Genomic DNA, 23,240 nt, shown 5'->3' with positions numbered 1-23,240 from the left:
GAGTCTTCTTTCACTTTCACTTATTGAGACTGAGTGGTCTGTCTGTGTAATCCCTCTGCCATCCAGTTGTCCACTGAATGGTCTATATAACTTTTTTGGAATAGTAATAATTATTACTTATTTATCGATTAAAACAATTATTAAATAGGAAAAGGACTAGCTGTTGTCTTCTTGAATGCCAATATAAAGTATAAACTATCATCTATTTGAAATATTTAGTACACAAGTAGTTGGCTTTGCAGTTAGATTTTATTGACATGATACAAAGTATTTTAACACATTTTATTTGAATCTGGCAGTGTTGTAATATGAAAAAGAAGACCATAGTATTATGGTATGTATTTCTACAGTGTGCGTTAGGTTTTTCACAGTATTAAGATGAAATCTGACCTCTTTCATTTCTTTCCTCTCTTTCCCCTTGTGTCTTACTGGTTAGCTCACCCTGCCTGCTCACACTCCCTCTTGTGCCATTCGGTATTCAAAGACACTGCCTCTCTCCGGGAATGTTTCATTCAAGCGTCGGCGTTTAGTTTGGGGTTTTCCGTTCGCTTCTTCCCCTTTTCCATAACCCCCTCCTCCGGGTGTGTACAGGCAAAATATGTCCTGTAAACAGACAAAGAAAGCTAATCAGTGACAATAATGATAATATATTTTTGAAATATATAAAATAAGAATAATAAAAACGTACCCCTGGTTCAAGAGTGACACTAGTCTTGGCTCCCAGGTTGAGGAGTCTGCCATCTTGTCTCTGAAGGAGGTTTAGTCCCGCAGCTCCATCCTCACCACCTGACCACAGGATTGAACATTTTATAAAATTTGTGTGTAAGTGTAAATTTGTAATTGTCAATCAAAATGTTTACCGTCGAGGCCATAGGGGCGGAACGAGCGTCTCTCGGTCAGCACTGACAGAACCACCTTGTCTCTGAACAGCAGTTTCCGGATCACACCATCACCCCCTAAATATTTCCCTTCCCCCCCTGAGTTGGGTCGTAATGAAAACTGCTCCAAAATCACTGGATATCTGCAGTGTGAACAGTCATTACAGAACATTTAAACCAATCTGCAGTATTTTTAAATGTTATGCAGTCTTGGGTCACATCTGTCACCTCTTTTCCAGTATTTCCGGATCCGTGATACGAGTATTGGTCATGTGGCTGTGGACTCCACTCCGCCCGTTCCAGCTTGGTCCTGCTCCAGCTCCTCCAGCCACTGTCTCGTAGTATCCAACCTTCTCACTACCAAAGGAGATGTTATTCATACAACCCTGAAATAAAAAAAAGGCTTTAGCTGCAAATAAAATACTTTTAAAATTTCCAACTCATGCTTTGGGTTCTTACCTGTGAGGCAGCACAAACTTCAAATGCTTTAAAGATAACATCAACAACTCTTTGTGAAGTAAGCACATTTCCACCTACTACAGCTGCGTTTTGGGAGGGCTGGAGGATTGAACCAGGAGGAATAATAACTTTGATGGGAGCTAGACATCCCTGGGTGAAGGAATAACAATTTCAAAACAACTTTATACCATCTACACAACTTAAAATAATTCAAACATGAAGTTTTATAATTTTACCTGATTAAGTGGGATGTCTTGTCCAACCATGCAGCGTAGGCAGTAGATAAGAGCAGAGAGTGTGATGGCACGAGGAGCATTGCAATTCCCCCAAACTTCTGTCCCTGTCCCACTGAAGTCGAAGACAGCACTGCCCTGAACAGTTAAAGAATATGTGAAATAAAGATTGAAAAGTGAACAGTTACAACAATGCTTAGGCCTCAGGAAGAGCTCATCAAGGCTAGCAGTTATAGAGGCAATTTTGGAGTCGAGTTCCATATTAGGTATTCCTACCGCAAGCAACAAAAGAGCCCATCTGAAGCAGAACTGTTGCAGGTAATGCCCCTTCCCACCCCCACTGCTGGTTTAGCAGGGAGCAGGCACTTAGCAATGCTGTCAATCAAACCTGTTGCTAACTCTAATGAGAACGACTTATAGGAAAGTAGGAAGTTAATTTGTCCTATTAATGTTCATATGTTGAGTTATGGACACAAAGGCAAAATAAAAATGGAAGGATCATGCAGAGCGGGTTAATACAAACATTTTAAGACCAAAATCACGAGCCTGACAGCAGCAGTTACAGAGAAAGTTGATTTTGTAATGTAAAGTGTCCATAGAACTGGAAGCTATTTAGAATGCACTGGCTACCAGGTTAGACATGTCCATTTATATATACAGTCTATGAATAATACATTACACTTGTATAGCACTTTTCATGACACACAAAAATGCTTCACACAATTCAAGACAGACAAAACACAAATGAAAGGAATAGGTAAAAAAAAAAAGGAGATGCAGTTATTTGAATGGAGTTTTGATGGGGATCCTCAGTGAAAGTGAAAGTGAATAATAGAGTGAATAATGAGCGGTACTAAACAACTTGATTATAACAAAAAAAAAAAATTATAGCTTTTGGTCGGTTTATTTCAACACTGGAAACTGATGACTATGTCTGTGACTATGTTCTTCCTGTTGCTCTCGATTACTTTCAAAATGATGAAAAATTAGGGCCTCTAACAGGAAGCAGAAACCAATGAATAAACATGTCTGTTGTATGGTATATAAATAAAGAGTTGCGTCATACCTCTTCTTCATTAATCTGGACGCGGAGTCTGATTGGTGATCCGTCATCCATGAAATCCTCGGCCTCCACCTCCAGAGAGCCGGTCTGATGTCGTCTGCGTTGGGCAAAATCTCTGAGCATGTCCCGCACAGCGAGCTCTGCATTACTCTGAAACATAAACAGTACAAGTGCCTCTAGTTTTATAGTTCTAGTTATCATAGTTAACATAATTACCTTAGTAACCATATTAAGCTTTTGTTTTAATGTATATTTTAGTCTTTATGATTGGTTATTGTAGCTAAATTATTCCCTGATTGTGGGAAGGATGAGCTGGCATGGGCAGAGTCGTAGTTGTTTTATTGTTTTCTCAAGTGATACAGAAAAGAGGGAGGCACTGTGTGTGTGAATGGTCATGTATGTTAGTTTGTAGTTTATGTGAAGCAATTTGGGCAGCTTAAGTTGTAAAATTGAATTGAATTGAGTTATTGACAATCTTACAAGCAGATGCATTTAGATTAATCCTATAGTCGTTGCCTGAAGTATTTTTTTCCTATTTTGCTACTTTAGTCCCCAATATAAAATAACATCTCATTAAGCATTTCTCCGATATCGTTCACTACAGCTCTTCACAAACATGTTCTTAGTTATTACCTGAATGTATCCCATGTAAGCTTGAACAACAGCCAGACCATAGCAGTCGATCAACTCCCCGACCAGCTGGCTCCCTCTCTGATTGGCCGCCACCTGAGCCCGCAGATCGGACAGGTTGTCATGGAGATTACGAGTCCCGGAGCATTCTGGGTACTGAGCTGGAGCCATGAGTGCTTCAGTTACAGCTAAAGTTCACAAAAGTTAAAATTAGAGGAATAATTATTGTGAATTATTATAAAGTCTTAAAACGAAGGTGGTATAATATGTGTGGCATGATTTATCAACCAAGCAATTTTTCGGGGGGTAAAACTATAACCCACATCATAAACTAATAAGACTTATATAAACAGTTTTCTTGAGATGAATCTCTTATTTGAGTGAGACCTGGACTGATTACTTACCATTTTCGAATGCACAATTACAACAATAATATGATGCTAAAATATTGAATTGTACCAACTGATCCTGTTTATTAGGTGAGTGTAATATATAAAAAGGTAACTGAGAAGTAACTGAACTGACTAATTTTAAAGGTCCTATATTATGCAAACTTGACTCTTGTGAGCTCTTAATCATGTTATAATGTTGTTGCCTCCTCAGAAACATGTAGTTGTGTTTTGCTTCATTCACACATGTTTGAGTAACAATTTATTATTAGTTTATCTACAACTCCAAAGCTCAAAATGCTCTTTTCCACCTAGTGATGTCATGAAGCAGTAGTTTTCAAGTTAACAGCTCCTTTTACCTTTAGGTCAGTAGAGATTGGCAATTCTAGGGCTGAAATCATCCAAATGATTCTAGTGAAGGAGTATGGTGTTTAAAACACAGTGAAGTACTTCCTGTATTACCTCATGACATCACAAGGTGGAACGGAGTGTTTTCTGTTTGGGAGAGGAACTCAGCCTAAATATGCAGGTTTGTGTGTTAAACATGTGTGCATGAAACAAAACATAACTCCAGGTCTGTTTTTGATGAGGAAACAACATTATGACAAAAATCAGAAAATAGCGTAATATGGGCCCTTTAAGAATAAGTACTCAGCAGTCAGTGAGAAGGCACTCATCACAATTCATAGTACACATTTTATACCTTCTTCTTGAAAGACCCCGGCTGTGACCAGTTTAAATGAGATGAATACAGCGCCCTCTTGCTGCAGTGAGGTGGAGTGTGGAGGCATGGATCCTGGAGTGATTCCCCCTATGTCAGCATGGTGCCCTCTGCTGGCTACAAAGAAAACAGGCGCACCTATGCCTTTTCTGAACACCTGGAAAGATAAACAATGGTAAGAGACGAAATTTTGGTACTATATCAGTCTTTTATGTTTATGATACACTTACTGGTGTGATGACAGTGAGGTCTGGGAGATGGCTTCCCCCTGCACATGGATGGTTACTGAGAATAACATCACCCTCTTTTAAGTTACTACCCATAGCTTTAATCTGCATGAATAACAGTAACATTATATTAGTATTTTCACAATATAAAAGAGTATTAATGATTAAATTCAAATACAGACTTGATATTGGACAGTCTCTTGCATGGCCCCCAGGTGGACAGGAATGTGGGGAGCATTGGACACCAAGCCTCCATCTGGCCCAAACACCGCGCAAGAGAAGTCCAGACGTTCTTTTATGTTTGTGGAGATTGAAGTTCTCTGGAGCACCCTGCCCATTTGTTCTTTTGGAAAAATAATCAAAACACAGCTGTTATTTTGGTGTAGATTACTTTGATCCTGTGTGGGTGGTGTAAAAGTACCTGCGATGCTCATGAAGCGGTGGGAGAAGATGGAGAGCTGCACACTGTTCAGCTCAGTGCCCAGGAGACAGTGGGGGTCCGAACCAACATCAATACACACGTCGCCCCCTTCTGTCAGCCTGGCCACACAGCAGGGCTCCACCAGGATAGTGCTGGGAAACAGTACAGCCGTGTTTCAATGTACTTTTCAAAATTACAAAAGAACTATTAATAAACTATAACTGAACTAAAAACTATTTTGTTTCACAGTTACATTTTTTACCTGTTTTTGTCAATGATGATTGCTGGTCCCTGAATGCTGTAGCCACATGGCAGTTCTTCCCACAGATAAACATTGGTGTCAAGATAACCCCCCTCAAAATAGCACTTAGTGATCTACAAAAAAAAACATTTAACAGCATAATTCACAATTCAACAACAATGTAGTTTATTTGGACTATTTTGAGTTTTTTGTTGTGATACACACTGTAACTGGTTTTGCTGTTTTCTGCTCCCCTGACTTCTTGAAAAATGATTTGATGCCAGATTTTCCACATCCTCGGACTCTGATGTCATCCACCACAATGGGTCTGCCAGTGATCGTGAAGCCAAACTCCTTCAAGTAACTGCAAAAGAATAACTATGAACATCTCAATACACAATGTTTGCATATAGCCATAACACACTTGCCTTAAAGAACAATCTTTAATTGTTTTCAAGATGCACTGTACTTGCTTTGTTCTTCAATTTCATTTTCTTCAGTGATGCGCGTAGGATTTGGCAGCGTCACATTGTCATTTTAGTACAAACGAAAAAAAATCAGCTACACGTCACTAGTGTGATCTGCAGTAATCCATAGGAGCGGCCGACAGCTACACGGTTCTTTGTTGTGATGACGTTTACGGTGATGGGCTGCCACTGGGCACTGCAGTTTTCTAATGCAGAACCCAGCTGACTTCTTCTGTTAAGTCGTTTTAGATCAATATTGCGATTTTAAACGTGCAAATTATAACATAATGATCCACGGATGTCATAGATTAGAATGATATTGCAGACATAAGTATAATAGTACAACGGAGTACTATTATACAATTATGCCTGCATAATAAAAAAATAAAATAAAATAAAATTATGCGATACAAGAATAAAATCGTAACATTTTGACATTAAAGTCGTAATTTTACAAGAATAAAATCATAATTTTATGAGAATAAAGTTGTAATTTTACAAGTTGTAGTCAATGTAAAGATGTCATTTTATCCAGATTTAGAGGTAAGAGCAATTCGCCACCACGGCCAGAGTGCAAGAGAATGGCCCTTATTTGAGTTAAAAGATTTTATTAAAACCTATGTACAATAGTAGAAATTTATGTCACTGGCCTTTTAAACATTTACGACTGTTGAATCATTTCCCCATAAATGACCCCCATGCGCCTCTGTAAGTAGCTGAGTGCTCCTGGGCAGGACAGGTGCAGGAGTCTTTGCACACAGTGTATCTGGAACATCACGCATACAGGGTGTACGCAGTGCTCCAGACCCTGTAATGGGGAACAGTGAGGGCAGTATGCGGTGTCGATCCCGCATGAAGAATTCGGGATCGAGAGACTGAAACCGCCTTCAACTCTGTGTATTAGACTAAACTGTAACCATTTGAACACAGAAACAGGACAGTGCATTGGCAATAGAGATTGGGCTACATTATAATCGTTGCGTAAAACCAGGGCAGACCAGTGCACACGGCTCCACAAGCCCATAATGAGGGGCTGAAGTTATCTACAATGAGCACATCTTTGAACGGTGATTTTAATCGTGAAGTACCCACGTTTAGAACAGTAGAGAAGCTAAGCTAAGCGGAGCAGCGTATGGGTGTGTGCTGAGACTCCTCCACCTGTTTGTGGCTCAGAGTACAGCATGTATCCTGCCCAGTGAGCCCCAGGGAGCACCACACTCTGCAGGCTTTTTCCAAGGAGGAGTCCAGTCACTCCACAGGGAGAAAATGTATCCTACTTCATTCAATAGTTTATGATTGACGCGTACGAGTAGAGAGGTGGCAGCTAAACTGCGGTGCAGATCTGTCTAATAACTTACAAACTTATGGAAATGTCAGTATTTCAAAGTTTGATATCGTTAATGGGCATTTATGTAAGCTTTTAACTCATCCAAGCAGCAGTCTTTTGCAGTCTGCATTCATTTTGTTTTGGAATCAAGCCCTAAATGTCGACTTTTTTGGTACAACTTTATTCTCGTAAAATTATGACTTTATTCTTATAAAATTGACTTTATTCTCGTAAAATTTTGACTTTTTCTGGCTTTGGCTTTAATCACATTAAATTACGACTTTAATGTCAAAATGTTACGTCTTTATTCTTGTAGCGCCAGGATAATAATATTTTTAAGTGACTCCGTTGTACATTAGGTCTTCTTTAACCAATAGATTTTTAAACTGATAAATGAATAGAAATAACATACCGTTTGGTAAAGGCACTGTGGAAGTCCCCAGCTTTGCATGACTGTGCACTGGGAGGAAATCCAGTTGCTGTGACCATGAGTGCACAGTCTGTCCCCTCATAACGCAGATGAAGAAAAACCTCAGTTGTGATCTGGCCACTGGGAAGAATACAAAGTTACCACAGTGTAATTAGTCCTGGTTTGATCCCAGTTCAGTTCTTATATGAAGTCCAGGTTTAGTCTGTCATAAGTCCCAAATTTCAAGTAGCAGGGAAAGCTGTTTTCATGGTAGTCGTAGTTTGATCCCAGGTCTCGATATGGTCCTGTTGTAGTCCAGGTTTAGTGCTGAATATCGACGTCATAGGGAAGGAAGTACTAGACTTCCCTATATTATGGGGACAAAAAGGTCGGTGTGACATGAATCTTTTATTAGTAGATCAACAACATGGTTTAAAATATATATAAGAGTTTAAATGTTAAGATTAAGGTTTAGGTTAAAGTTAAGCAAGTAGTAACTATGGTTAAGGTTTGCAGAAAATGAATGAATGAATGAAAGTCAATGCAAAATCGGCAAAAAGAATGGAGGTTTATTGTGTATGAGTTAACTCAGTCTTAATATGAGTAAAAAAGCCAGTGATTTGCAAACAGAACAGAAAGTTAGTTAATTATGAATGGTGTTCTAACCTGCTAAAGCCCCGTGCACACAGCGTGTCAATGCAGCGCTTGGAGAGATTGTCCACTCTTCTGTCCAGCTCCACGTAACACTCCTCCTCATATTTCAGTGAACATGGCTCCTGCACTTCTTCCACTACATCAGCCAGAGCTAGACCATAAGCTGACAACACACCACTGTATCTGAAATGCACAAAAAACATACACTTTCACCACAATACCATTATGATGTAACAAATTATATAATAATAATAAATATTACTTATGAATGAAGACACTTTTCATCCCCAGGGCTCTTGCAATAGCACAGGCATGTTGCCCTCCAGCACCTCCAAAACAGGCGAGTACATGTTGAGACGTATCGTGCCCCTTTGCCTAAAAACAAAATTCGAAGAAATTATCAAATTGGCTACGTGAAGTATCTATTTAATATCATGCCAACTAAAAATTAAACTGCACCTGTGTCAGAGCTCTGATTGGTCGACACATGGCCTCATTTGCAACACGTATAAATCCCATAGCAACTTCCTCCACTCTCATTTCTGAATTGCTGCTTGGTACTTTACTGTTGTTTAATAGGTTAACCCCATTTACTGAAGACTAAAAATAAATTATATAAAAGTATTATTACTAACATTATTACAAATAGGGACATGTTGGAGTATGTATTTTTACTTGAGATTGGTTAGAAGTCAGAAAAACGTTGATATCTTGAGTGAGTTTATGGAAGTGCTTCATTGTCTCCTCTAAAGAAAGTGGTTCATTTTCTCCTGGTCCAAAGATTTTGGGAAAGAAGGATGGAAGGAGGCGACCGAGAGCCAAGTTAGCATCTGTGACAGTTAGGGGACCACCTGCAAGACACAAAAACAAGAAGAAAAAAAAGCACTTACAATATATGACAATATTGTGTACATAGTGGAGGTAAACACTTGTGATGTGAGCGTTGGATTTTTGATATATATTTTTGAAAGGCAAACAATATCAAGAAAATCCTCTCTTTTAGAAAAAAAACCCAAAATATACACTACAGAAAGGGATGATGTTCTTTAAAGGTGCACTGTGTAACTTCTCTGTTGGAGTACCCGCCACTTGCTGATTCTATTTTTTTTTTTTTGCCTAGAATGTTTCAAGTTAACTGAGTAAAATATGTTGAATGCAATACTACGTAACATTTCAGGCAAAGCAATAATAGCTCCATGGAGATATTCAGGTACTTACTTTTGGCATTATACAGTAATAAGCTATGGGGTGGAAACTTGCCTCCAATTACATAAAAGAGAACATCTTGAGGCAACTGGAGTTACATAATGTTCTGGACTTGAGCCAATTCACAATATTGAATTACAAGAGGCAGAAACCCCGGGTGTAGAGTTTAGTTTGAGCAATGTACGGAGGAGTGTTACCAGAGAAGTCAAGTCTAGAAACCACAAGGGCAAAAAAACAAAAAAGCCAAAGAAAGCAGAGAAAAATATACATACATGCAGAGAACATATTAAAGTTGTACCTTTTCTGTAACATGCTGGTCCTGGATGTGCTCCTGCAGACTCTGGTCCAACCACAAACATCCCAGATCTGAAAGGACCAATGAGTAGAAGTGGAATAGAACACAAGGATATAAATTACACAGTGTTTCTTTATGACTGACCGAAAAAAGAGTCTAGAGCCTCCACCAGCAGCCACTGTGTTGATGTCCAGTTGAGGAGCCTGCAGAGTGACCCCAGCTGTTGTAGCTTCAAAGACATGCTCGTACTGTCCGGCGTATCGGCTCACATCAGTCGAGGTCCCTGAAATGGTAAAAAGTCTTTAAATATGGGACTTTTGCAAATTTTTCTCTAGGTTTGGTATAAAGTTCCATATAAAGTGGTTACTGAATTGTTTTAATACAATTTTAATCAATGAAACTTCTATGTTATTGACAACCAAACAACAAAAATCTTACTACTACTATGTTGTTAAAGGTGTACTATGTAACTTTTCCATGTCAAGTTACAGATGAGTCAACCTCGTTCAGAGTGAGAATGTATGCTTTTACATGTATTTTTAGCAATAGAACACATGTGTTCAATCACTGCAAGACAGTAATGTTAAATCCACACTGAGGAATATTCCAGTCAAGGCAGTAACATCTCCATGGAGACCAGCAGGTGGTGGCTCCCTCATCAGAAAAGTTACATAGTGCACCTTTAAACAATAATACAAATTTACTATTATTGTAATGGGTTGCATTTAGTGATTTTTTTACCTCCCATATCAAAGCCAATTACGGGTTTCTTCTCCATTTGGCTGTATGAGGTGATAGCATACCCCACAACGCCCCCTGCTGGCCCAGACAGAATAGCTCGCGATCCACAAAACTGCCCCATTGGAGTAAGGCCACCATCTGACTGCATGAACAGCACATCCACATTCTGCCGCATAGAAAACAATACAGAGATTATAGAGGTTATGGGTCACTAATTGATTCCAAAAGTGCTTATTAGACCTTGAGGGCATCCTTAAAGCCAGCTGTAAAGCCTTTTAAATACTGCCGTATCTTTGGGGTGAGGTAGGCGTCGGCACAGACAGTGTAGCCTCGAGGAACAGCTCTGACCATAGGCATGACTTCACTGGACAGAGACACTTGAGTGAAGCCAAGTCGACGAGCCAGGGAGCCCACGGCCTTCTCATGATCACACCATCTGAAGAAAGCAACAAGACAGAATCAAACTTTGAAATATGTGTTAGTGATTTTATTGATTACTACCACTAAACCGCACCAAACTACCACACCAAAACACTACTTCTACAACTAGCACAACAACCAACCCTAAAGTTATACTTATTAAAGGTCCTGTATTATTAAAAATTCACTCTAGTGAGCTTTAAGCCTTGTTATAACGCTGTTACCTCCTCAAAACATACCTGGAGTTGTGTTTTGTTTCATTAACACATGTTTGAGTAATTGTTTATTATTAGTCTGTCTACAACGCCTTTACGCATTGTGGAAGTCAGTAATCCCCTTAGTCTTGCATAGATCAATATTATAGATTAAGTTTAATGATAAAACGATATAACTATAAGTATAACTATTTTGGGTGCGGGTTGGAGGTATTAAGTAACAAAAGAAAACATACGAAACCATAAGCAGACACAATGTATGCAGCACAAAGCAGACCAGCTTCAAAACACTTTGCCAAGTTATCACTAATATTCAATCTAATCTAAAGCCGTCCTTGGCCTTCAAGTATGTTTCAGTAGCAGGTTGTACTAACGTGTAGGAGTGCAGTAGCAGAACAGCCAGACAGTTGATTCCCCGGGACAAAACTCCTTTAAGGTCCTTCTCCACTTGCTCCAAATTCAGCTCCTTCCACACCTCCAGAGAATCTCCAGTGCTGCCTGGTGTAATAACAGTTAATATCAACTCTGTGAACCCCTGAAGAAAATGCAAGAAATGGCTTTGCATTGTAATAACCAAAGCCACCACATCTATGTTAGTGCCATATGAACCATCTCACACTCTGAGGACTTCAGGGATCAGCCTCATGCTGATGCCCAAAGTCAGGACTAAACATGGAGAATCGGTGTTTGAGTTTTATGCAGCTAAAAACTGTAACATTCTTCCTGAAGATGTGAGACAGACCTCTACTTTGACAATGTTTAAATCCAGGCTCAAAACGGTTCTATTTAGCTGTGCACATGACTGAAAGGGTTTTATTCTGCTACTTTCTCTTTTAATGTACATTTTATGATGATTTGTGATTATTTATGATTTGATTTGTTGTATTGTGATTTTAATGGATTTCTTATTCTGTAAAGCACTTTGAATTACTTGGTGTACAAATTGTGCTATACAAATAAACTTGCCTTGCCTAATATTTTAAATAATGTTCCACTAAAGACTCACCTGTGACACAGCGTTTGGGGTCCCGTCTAGGCAGCCGACATCCATCTTGTTTGAGAACTACTCGCTCATCCACTTCAATCACCTCCTCATAAAGCACGTCTGGTACAGCAACCTCCTTTTTGGACAAATACAAATAAAGACCAAGACATAAATAACAGGAAGTCATTTACAATCAGTTAAATTTCACCACTACACCGTAATCTTGTTGTTGATAACAGAAATAGCTGAATGGTCCGATAGATTGACCTGAAGACAACTTTCACAGATAAGTGACCACTGATGTTAAGCCAGATAGGGGCAAACTCCAACATATTATGCATTATGTCGTCATACATGTTACTTTCTCCTCCCACCATACCCTTTAAAAATAATAAAAGTCTGCAATATTTCAAAATGGTGCACTAGCTTGTTCATGGGATAACTCTTGCCTAAGTCGTCTTTTATGAAAAACATGTTAGGTAACTGATTGCAGTGACATTGTAAACATTAACATGGAAATGACAGAGCTACAAACCAAATCAAACAGCTTCGGCCGGGCCTGTGTGCCAATATGGAGAAGGTCTTTGAATCCCTTTGTGACAAGCAGAGCTGTCCTCTCTCCTTCCCTCTCCAAAAGTGCGTTGGTTGCGACAGTTGTGCCCATTCGGATCCAACCAATCAGTGAGGTGTCCACAGGCCGGTCACGGGGATAGGGCCTACCAGTTTCCTGTCAGAAACTCTGATCTCAATTTAAGAAGTCAAAATGAGAATAAACCAGGTCTAAAGGAGATTTAAGACATTCCTAAAGTAATAAATCACAAATTTAACAGAAGCCAAATGTCTCTAAATAAAACAATAAACAATACGAGAACTGTAGAAAGCCCCGTGTGCCATATTAAGAATGCGCTGCATGTAGATTATTTCATATATTTCAACACTAGATACATACAACAGCTGTATGTTTGGAAGCCATTTTCTAAGTAGCAACAACATTTCAAATTTAAAGGAGCACTATGCGATGTCTGTATGATATTTTTGGGGGAGGGTCCACCACCTGCTAGTCTCCATGGAGATGTTATGGTTATACCTCGAATGTTCCACAGCATGCATTCCACAGATTGGCATTCATTTTAAAGCTATACTGTGGGAGATTCCAGGGAAACATCTCCAGAAACAAGCAGGTGGAAGACGCCCCATATCAAAAACGCCACACAGTGCATTTTTAAGCAGACAAATAAATAAGAATAAGAAATAAAGTTTAAAAAGTCTTTGTCACCTCTTCTAGCACTCTCCGGATGCCCTCTGTAGGGGCATCTTTGTAGTTCTGGGGGTCCCAGGAGAGCAGCTTCAGGACCCTCTCACGCCCATCTGGCATCCGGGCAAACACATCAGTGAAGGTGCCACCTCTGTCAATGGCAAAGTCATACTTTCCTTTGGTCTCTGCCATTGTGGCAAAGGAGGCAAACCTCTACTGGACAAATTGGAAAGAAGCAGAGACAGGAAAGACAGAAAAGACAAGATATATAATAAAGATACACATCACAAGGGGGAGGGGCAGAGATGCAAACATAAGCCATAGGCTAAAGAAGTTTACTATTACTCAAGTTGAACGTTATAACCTGGAATAAGCATGTTTTTTACAAGTAATCCATAACAAATAGCAAATGGACCAATGCTCCAGCAGTGACACAATACTCGGTGAATATTTAACGGTTTCCATCAAAACTAACTCCTTAAAACAACAGTGAGATGTTACAAACCCAAACCCCTCAAACAACATGTCCAGTTATTCCCAGGAGCGTTACACTTACTTCAACTCGTCTCTTGGTGGTTAATCTTTGTTAATCTAGGGACTGGTTTCCTCTCGCAAAACCTCGGAGCTCAAGCCAGTTTGGCGTGTTTAACTCCACCCTCCACGAAACTCAGCCCTCTTCCAGCTCCAGCAGCACGCTACATGTGCCCAGGACTACACCGCTCCTTTCAGAAGTAAAATTAGCGCATCTTTTAAGGCACGTATCGTTGTGGCATTTCGCTGTCACGCTTCGCTCCCGATCAGTTTTAAATTTGTCCATCCTGGGCTTCTGTAGTCGCGGTGTTCTCAGGTTCTCTTCTGCGCGGATGAGCAGTTATTTTTGGAAAAACAATGCACCACCAGGCAATGCACTGGGTTTTTCCTCAGTAGCCTGATATCTAATCTAAAGTACATTCAGACCGTAGACTACTCCATTGTTCAGACAAGGTAAAAGGTGAATAGCCTATGTTTACATTCTCCACCTTTTCCCTAAACTCTACAGCCCTCCATGTTGTGTCTGCCAGTTTAATTCAATGATGATTTAGGCTTAAAACCCACAAATAAATAAAAAGAAGTGGTTGTTATGATCAACAGATATTTTATTATAACAGTGCCTTATGTCTTTGTAATGACCCCACAGGCAAACTCATTTTAATTTGTGTACAATAAACACAAAGCAATAATTAACACATCTTAAACATAAATACAAATGAAACATATTCTCAGTAATGCTCAACATATGACAGTTTAATCTTAGTATCAAAGCTGCTCAGAAATTAATGCCATAAAAACATGAACACTGCACAAATGATAAAAGGGGAAAATGTGTGGGAATAGATGTATGATAAGGCACACAAGAAGTCAGTCATACTGTGGCATAAAACACTCATCTGTGCAGTAAGGGCATCTCTGTCACTATATTTATCTGAAACAGTCAAACTGTGCGCTGTAAGGTCACTTAAGGGTCTTGTGCTTATTGTGCAAGATTACTACCTTTGTGGCAAATGTACAACCAGGACTGTCAAATCAGATTACATTCAAACAAAGGGGTCCGTTGTGCAGGATCTTAAAGGTCCAGAATAGGACTCACTTTCTGAATGTGGATCCTAAGTGAGGATTTGAATTTCGGTCGACATGCATTCAAATATTCAAACTTGTCTTATACAGTCAAATAGTAATAAGTGAAGTGTTTTTCAGTGTCGTAAAATGGTGAAATTGTCTTAAATACATTTACGGTAGATATTTATTTAGGTACCGTCTTTTCCCTTACATGATTAACTCCTGTGAATCTCAGTGGCAGTTCTGGCATCTTGGATGGCATTTTTGGTTATTAACATTGCAGCGACATCCTCCACTCGTGTCTCCCGGACCCTTAGAGGAAATCACATAAAATTGTATTTGATTTTCCACCCAATGACTTGTAACAAGTACAAATGTATACAATGTAAAGCATTGAAGCAAATAACAGTTACCTTCGGCCCCCAGCGAGGCCCCCGAGTCACCCAGCAGATCTCTGTGTGGCAGACAGTGCAACGCAGCCAATCACATCCGTCCCTCTTTTGGACTATGATACCACACTGTGGACAGTGCATTGCCTCACCGGACTGCACTAGTGTCTAGAACATGGTATAGACGGGTTAGAATAATGAATTCAGTAAATGTTTTACTAAAAGACGACATCTTGCTGGATGGATATTTAACACAAGCAAATAGATGAACACCTTTTCTGCGTACACACATTTATGCTTAACCTACCTTTAATAGATGTGTTGTTCTTCTGGCGGCAGAGTCATTTATTGCACGAGTGGCTAGATCATCCTGGTACTGCTTGCAGTTCATTCCTTCATGAATCGCCTAAAACCAAAAATGTACCATAATTTGTCAACCAACTAAACAAATCTGATAATCAATCAGACAAGTCCTACTTTATTTGAATGAATTGAATACATTGATGAATGAGTAGTACCTTACAGATGAGGCAGTTGTGTTTCCTGCAGACTGGGCAGTGAAACACATTGACAGTGTCTTCATACACACACCAGCCAGGACAGTCCGCTGTGGCACAGTGGTAACTCCCCTCACAGCGAGATTCAGCCACAGCAAGACCCCTCTGCAGCCAGCGCTCGTACTCCTCTACAGACACCAACTAAAGACCAAAGTAACAATTATACAAATCTCCATACACACAATAAAATAGGTCACAATGAAATGATAAAAAATAGCAACTTTGATACAAAAACTCCTTTGTATGATCACTATCTTACAATTGGTACACTCCTGAAACAAAAGAAGAACAGAGAAAGTAGACCAACTCACAGCTCTGATTTCTCTCTCCTGTAGTGAACAGGCACAAGCGTACGTGTCATCTCTGTAGGGACAGGACACCTCCGGCTCCTCGCTCAGCATGATGACAGAGCGCAGGCAGGATCTGGGAAACAACGCACTCAATTAAATGCAACTGACACTGTTACTTTAGTAGTTAAAAATAAAATTAGACCAGATGTGCTGTTACATGAGGCTAAATAAAACCTACCTGCAAAAACAGTGCAGGCACTCTCTGAGCAGGACGCCCTCTGCAGGCTGCAGCTCGCAAAAGCAGATTCTACAGTCCACTGGTTCAGGGTTAGGCACCAGGTCCTGACCGTCCAACATCACCAGACGGGCAAAGTTCTCCCGGCGCTCCTCTTCTCTGGCCTGGGACCAGTGTGGGAATCATTTTAACACCCAGAAAACTACAACTGCACACTCTGCAGTCAAAGGCCAATGTTTAATTTTATTTTTTTTAATAGCTTTTTAAAAGGGATACATTTAAACTGCATGCAAACAAATGACACACATTCATGAAAAGTATATATTGTTGTTTAATAATATTCATTTTAATATATAAATTAAATGTGCATTTTGGCAACATAAGTGAAGAATAAATAATCATAATTCACTAACAGAAACACACTGTTCTGATACATTTTGACTAAAAGAAAGTGTAGTTCGTGTCAGATTTTGAAAGGTGCATTCAGACAACAGGTCACTGAATTTAAATTGACTTTAAATGGTTGTACGTTCTGTGTAAGCTCAATAGTCCTGATCCAAGTTTAACAGAAGTGAGTCGTTTTGAGCTCCAGTGCTCCTCAACACCTCTCTTCTCCCTTTCTCCTTCAAAAAACAGAGACAAAAGAGAAGAGAGTCAGTGTGTGAGCCTTCAAGTGCATTTCTACACACCGTTTGTGGAAGGTATGGTGTTGCTTAACGTTGGCTGAATGCTAAAATGTAACTAGCTTGAATGTTGTAAAAGTGCTGTACCCTACCTGCTGGTATTGTCTGATGGCCTCCTTCTCTTGTTGGATCCGTTTCACTTCCATAGGGTCGGGCCGGTACCCTCCTGGGACCGTGTAGCTCTCTGGACGGTTTGTGCTGCACATCTCACAGCCGGGACGAGTCGGTTTGTTAATGTAAGTGCAAGAAGGGCATGACCAGCCCTGCTAAAAAATACATCCATCCATTCATTAAAAACAAATGGTAATGAAAATGCAAATGTAAGTTATAATGCATGTTTTACCTGGTTAGCAGCTGTATTCAGGTTCAGTGCTTCATTAAGTTGAGGCATCTCCAAGTTGATAAGATTTTTAATATCACTAACACGCTCTTTCTCTGATCCATCTGCAATATTTTAGAAGTCACAAGTTAAATGTATTTGTCAACAAAAACAGATAATGCACATATGATTAATAATTTTTGAAAAGTTAGCTAAACACTAAACTTTTCCAGCTTCAAATATAGTAATGCTACAGCAATTAGTGTAGATGGAAGCAAAACTTGAAGCCATACTATGTAACTTTTTCACCATTAAATAAAAAAGCATGTTTCTTCATTATGGATGTTTTTTATTTCATTGAAAAACTTGAGAAGTGTTTGTCGTTATGTTGCTTGCATCTCAATAAACATGAGGGTCTACTTCTGCTTTTTCCATGGAAATCTTGTTACTTTGACTATACTAATCTACAGTATGGCACAAAATGTATCTATCTCCATGGAGAATATTTCAAAGTATACTTTGTATTTTTCTATTTCCATGGAATTATGCAGTTGATTTTCCACCTCCAGAAAGTTACACACTGTCCCTTGAATGTGATGCAATGTTAAAAATGCCCCCTTGCAGTTATCTGTGGTTGTTTTATTATTACAATCCATTTAAGCAGAAGTGATATATAAATACACACAATATCACAGCATACTTACTAATATTGCAGCTTTTATTCAGTCTTGAAGGCAAAGTGTTGTAAGCCTGCTGGTTTTGAGATGAGGGACCATTGGAAAACGAAGACGGGGGACTTTGCAGCAGGACGCTCTCCTGGTCCCTCTGGAAGACCTGAGGGGTGAGGCAAGCGTGGCGTGCGGACAGGAGGTAGAGGAAGGCAGTATCACCATTTTGGCGAACCCCATATGAGGCCAAAGAACGCTGGTCTGCACACAAGCACTGTCCAATCACCCAGCGCTGGACCCTTGGGTGAAAACCATACTCAAAAAACATCTGGAAAAAGATAAAAGGAAAAATAAGGATATTGTAGACATGAATTTTCAGATCCAAAGTGAAAATAATGAGCAAAAGTTTAAAACCTGTTGTTTGAGTGCTGCTGTGTGCATATGAGGTAATACTTTCACAGTCATGCAGCAAGATGAGGCGCTATCTTCAACCACAACAGTCAAACTGTGAAGTAGAGTGGAATTATAACATTAAAATGAACTTCAGTTGATCTTAGATGCATACATATCACTACAATATGAATAATTACTACAAATTATATACATTTAGAGCGGTTTTACCCTAAAACATATAACCATACTTTATTTCACAGTCCTCCACGTCTCTGGCAGATGGCTGAATCTTGACAGTGACATGTTGTCGTGCAAGAGTGGCAGCGAATGTTGAAGCAGCCTGAAGATCACCTGCTTCAATGGCTCTGGTCAGCTGAATGCATGCGTCCTCTAATGAAGGATGGATGATACACAAAGTGAATATGAGTGACAAACTAAACTCCAAGTGGCCACCAGGGGGCTAACAGAACATCATGGAGGACTGAGTCATGAATAAATAATGAATGAATACATGACGTCATAGAGATAAGAGCAATCTACAACGACTTTGTTCTGTCTGCTACACACCTGTTTGTTGCAGGACAGTGGTGTTCGAATCCCGGGGAGCACTTTCATCATTACCTTGAGGTAAAACTGTGAAAAGACAAACAATAACTGTTGGTGTTGTTTATAAAAATATTCCATAAAAACTTTGACAAAAATATATTCTTTTTTCACACAAACAACATGACTTTAAGGGTGAATCCAGACAAAAGTGAATGCAAAACAAAGTCAAGAATGGTTTCTTTGTTTGCCTCAGCACAACTAATTTGTTAGCTTCAGGCTATTAACATGTTCAAAATTTGTTCTAGGTCTAGAATTACAGAACAAAACAAATCAGAGTAAATAAATTAATATCCATATTTTGTTTTTACAGTGCACTGAACTGTTTGCACTGCTACTGCTCTGGAAACACAAGACCTCTGTCTCTCTTCTTGTCTATTTTAGGCTGACCAGCTCTGATCCTTTCACAGGGACATTCCCAACGATTAACATGGGCTCCTTAAATTGCACCGATGGACTGGAAGATTACCAAAAGGAGCACTTTATTATACTGGCAATACTAAGAAGGCACAGGACACAGGATGAATTATCTTACTCTCTACTGCTGTGTCAAAACTCATATTGTGTTTGTATAAATACAGAATTACTTGATATAAGACTAGAGGCTTGTGCCATGACACTGACCTCTGTGGGCTTCTCTTAGAGATGACAGAATCACAGTGGCCCACTTCTGGGCCTCCTGCTCACAACGAAAGTTGAAGCTAATCCGATCATGCGGCGGTGCTCTCAAACTCAGCTCATGACATTTTGGAGACTTTACCTCATAGTTTACAGCTCTCATGTCAAATGTGGCAATGGTCTGAAAAGGGAAGAGATATTATCACATGTGGAAGTAATGATTTTATGAGAGACAATAAACATTAACCTGAAATAATTAAAGTTTGGCTATTAAAGCTATGGATACCCAGGACAGAAGCAGGTGAGGCCACCAAGCCAAGTTACCAGTCAGACTGATTATTTAAAATAATTATTCATTTGGAGGGTAAGCCCCTTGAGATCTGGTTTGATGTCATACTGTGGAACCAAGCATTAAAAGAATAATCTCTCTGGGGAGCCAAGCAGGTAGCAGACCCTCCACCAGTCATCTTGTAATAAAATGACAAAACTGAACACTTACTTTGGAGTGTTGCAGTTAGAATTTAGCAAAAGAGAGTGTGTGTCATGTGAATATTAATTGAATTCACAAAGTCGACCGTATTCAAACAATTAAGCAATTAGTTCAACAGGCTATACATCTCCCTGTGCTGCTATGTCAACACATTGTACATATGGTACATTCTTTCTTGTGGCTGTATCTGCCTTGTTTACTGTGACTAAACCTCTCTGATTGTCCAGTAGCAGGCTCACCATGCTCCGGCCCGTGTCACTGCTACTCTCTTGGAGCGAGAGGCGGAATTCCCCAAACTTCCCCGGGTCCATGCTGAGCTGCAGGCGGAGTGACTCATCCCCTGCTCCGGGCAAACACAGCGGGCGAATACCGGAGTGACAGACCGACACCCGCACCGACATGAGCACGGTTTGCCCGCACAGAAGACCCTCCGATGCCCCATACTGACTGGGTACAGCAGCAGTGTCCAGTGCGTGCGCAGAGAGCTCCGTCCAGCCGTCTGAACTTAGGGCCATCTTAAAATAGGCTCATGCAGCGCCCACTATCACGTTGAGTTGTTTACCTCTTGCTTCCACGTCTTTCTTGGGCCCAGCTCGCACTAAAACACACCCCGGACATCGTGGGGTCTGTTCGCTTGACGTTCAGTAGCAACAACAGCGATGGCACCAGGAAGAAGCAAGTGCGTGAAGTCCTTTACTGCTTTTTATCGGCGAAACTCTCCAAAAACTTCACATCAATCTCATTCCGGTTCTGTTACACTCCCGTCCCAGATGAAATGTATAGGTTTCTCCAAGTATTCCTGTAAAATCTCCACGTTTTTCAGAACAGTTTGACACCATTGGAGTGGGCACTGCTGGCTGTTGTTGATGCGCTGGTTGGTTTCGCTTCTCCTCGCGCATGCGCAGTGTAAATAATGACGTATCGTTTCTGATAAAATGAAAACAGAAAGTCACACGTGGAGCAAATTCAAATATTTACCTTAATAAAATTCCTCGTTCTCTATTTTTCTTAAACGATGCCATATGATTTCATTTTTATTTTATTTTATTTAATTTTTTTTATTTTCGGACGTCTGTCAAAACACATTCAACCACCAGAGGACAGCAGAGCACCCCACATTTTACTTAAATGATATCATATGATTTCATTTTATTTATTTATTTACTTATTTTTATTTTTTTATTTTTTATTTTTTGGACGTCTGTCAAAACACATTCAACCACCAGAGGACAGCAGAGCACCCCGTTATTCGCTTCAATCTTTAATGAACCAGTCTATTTTGATGCTATGAATTGGCAAATGTCGCTTTATTTAGAGCCATCTGTACAGGCCTGTTCCCAGTACAGTGTAATATGGGCCTACAATGTATCAGGATGTTTAGTGTCAGGCTAGATGTTTCCATTTAGTGTTAGAATATTGTTCAATTCAATTCAATTTTATTTAGATAGCACATTTAAAGACAACTTGAGCTGCAATTCTTTTACTTTTTATTCTTAAAGTACATTTTTAAACTAAAAACTTCAATATTTTTACTTAAGTAGATCTTTTCATGTGATACTTTTATTTTTACTTGAGCAACTTTTTACCTCTCTATCTGTACTTTTCCTTAAGTAACACCTCTCTTCAGCTGCCAAAGTGCTTCATGTAAAAAGTAAAAACAAAAACCAAATACACAGATAATATGATACACAGGAAAAGAACAATAAAACACCAATATATCCCATCTGGCTAGTATTAAATGCCAGGGAGAAGAGGTGGGTTTTCAGTCTATTCTTAAACTGAGAGGATCTGACAGGCAGAGGGCGCTGTTCCATAGTCTGGGCACTGCCACAATAAATTCTCTTGTGTTTCAAATATCCAAATATCATGGCAGAAAGACCAACCGGTGCTGCATCATCCAAACCGTCAAGCCTCCCCCTAGAAAATCCATTACACCTCTGTAGCTCCAAAGATTTTTGCAGATTCTACAACCAAAAACAATCCTTATTATGTTTTATAAATAACTACAGGGGCTAAATACATTTAAACATGGTAGCAAACAAGGCAACTGCGGTGTCATCTATAATGTTAAGTGAGCACCCCGACTGAAGAACTTACCACCCCCATAGCTCCTCCAACTACAAATGTCTCGTGCCGGCCCTGCTTATTACTGATTCAGACTTTTCCCACATAACAAAACAAACCGGAAATACACTGAACAAAGAATTCACCCATGGTCAATAGAGCAGCCCACCTACACACGCTGGTCACTGCACAAATTATGAGCCAATTAACACCATAGGCTGTATACTGTAGTGTGTCAGGTGACTGATTTAAGGTGGAACTGCTAATCACTGTGAATAAAGATCAATATGGCCAGCGTGGTGGGGACATGATTAGGACTATTTAAAAGCAGCAGCAAGACGCCCATCTCCGGCTGTACCTAAACATACCATGGAACAAGAAAATAGAGCGGCATTAGTCACAAAAAAGGACCGAAAAGTAATAAGTACTTCATATGATTTGAGGGGTTATTTTTACGAGTTCAAGCTTTGGCTTTGAGCAAACAAAAATAAATACACACAATTTATAGAAACTGATTCGTATTGCTACTGTTGACCAAAATATGTATCATTTTTTAATCAATATCACTACATTTACACTTAAACAATACTTTTTACTTTTTATTCTTAAAGTACATTTTTAAACTAAGTACTTAAATACTTTTACTTAAATCGATGTTTTCATGTGATACTTTCATTTTTACTTCAGTAACTTTTTACTTCTGTATCTATACTAATACTTAAGTAACAAAACTGAGTACTTGATCCACCACTGCCTGTTCTATAATCATCTCACTGTCCCTTTGTGTCGTCATTGAGATGCTGTGGTGACTCTCCTCACATAAACGCAGATGACTCAGTTCAAATGGGTTATATGATAAATGGGTTATACACCGGTGATTATACTGAGCCCGTGATGTCACTGTGTTAACCATGGGGCACCTGTCTCATTTTTTCCTCAAGATTTTTTCCTCTGGCTTCTTTAATGAGGACAGTGTGGAACTGGGTTAAAGAGGAAGTGGAGACTTTCAGTAAATTATCAGAGGCTGGAAAGACTGAACTATTTACCTATTTACAAATACAGCAATTGTAATTACTTTTGCAATTTATATTTTGTTAGT

At 39.6% G+C, this 23,240-nt stretch overlaps 2 protein-coding genes across 3 annotated transcripts; both read right to left on the bottom strand.

The window, feature by feature from the left end:
* Positions 1 to 232: 232 nt before the first annotated feature.
* Positions 233 to 14,035, bottom strand: oplah (5-oxoprolinase, ATP-hydrolysing). The gene is made up of 28 exons (XM_033985501.2): positions 13,793 to 14,035; positions 13,258 to 13,449; positions 12,517 to 12,708; positions 12,003 to 12,117; positions 11,371 to 11,494; positions 10,602 to 10,797; positions 10,362 to 10,527; positions 9,765 to 9,903; positions 9,624 to 9,691; positions 8,795 to 8,970; positions 8,579 to 8,719; positions 8,382 to 8,494; positions 8,132 to 8,302; positions 7,469 to 7,606; positions 5,488 to 5,626; positions 5,284 to 5,396; positions 5,022 to 5,173; positions 4,783 to 4,943; positions 4,604 to 4,705; positions 4,356 to 4,530; positions 3,267 to 3,451; positions 2,637 to 2,783; positions 1,574 to 1,708; positions 1,338 to 1,487; positions 1,107 to 1,264; positions 861 to 1,021; positions 689 to 786; positions 233 to 603 (listed from the first exon to the last, which is right to left on the bottom strand). The coding sequence occupies exons 2-28, from the start codon at positions 13,426 to 13,428 to the stop codon at positions 451 to 453; spliced, it is 3,939 nt and encodes a 1,312-aa protein (XP_033841392.1). The 5' UTR covers positions 13,429 to 13,449; positions 13,793 to 14,035; the 3' UTR covers positions 233 to 450.
* A 314-nt stretch (positions 14,036 to 14,349) lies between these two features.
* On the bottom strand, positions 14,350 to 20,965 carry shrprbck1r (sharpin and rbck1 related). Of its 2 annotated transcripts, none has more exons than XM_033985503.2 (14): positions 20,317 to 20,965; positions 19,594 to 19,768; positions 18,934 to 18,999; positions 18,615 to 18,756; positions 18,388 to 18,478; positions 18,010 to 18,301; positions 17,330 to 17,430; positions 17,079 to 17,252; positions 16,307 to 16,467; positions 16,090 to 16,201; positions 15,740 to 15,919; positions 15,529 to 15,627; positions 15,246 to 15,389; positions 14,350 to 15,144 (listed from the first exon to the last, which is right to left on the bottom strand). In XM_033985503.2, exons 1-14 carry the CDS (start codon positions 20,590 to 20,592, stop codon positions 15,064 to 15,066), a joined length of 2,094 nt encoding a protein of 697 aa, XP_033841394.1. In that variant the 5' UTR covers positions 20,593 to 20,965; the 3' UTR covers positions 14,350 to 15,063. The 2 variants fall into 2 exon arrangements, with proteins under 2 accessions (XP_033841394.1, XP_033841395.1); XM_033985504.2 differs by having other exon boundaries at positions 14,400 to 15,144; positions 17,079 to 17,249; positions 20,317 to 20,955.
* Between the last annotated feature and the right edge of the window lie 2,275 nt (positions 20,966 to 23,240).

The sequence above is a fragment of the Periophthalmus magnuspinnatus genome, chromosome 20 (assembly GCF_009829125.3).
Source record: "Periophthalmus magnuspinnatus isolate fPerMag1 chromosome 20, fPerMag1.2.pri, whole genome shotgun sequence".
NCBI classification, from domain to species: domain Eukaryota; kingdom Metazoa; phylum Chordata; class Actinopteri; order Gobiiformes; family Gobiidae; genus Periophthalmus; species Periophthalmus magnuspinnatus.
This window is presented reverse-complemented; position numbering and strand designations above follow the sequence as displayed.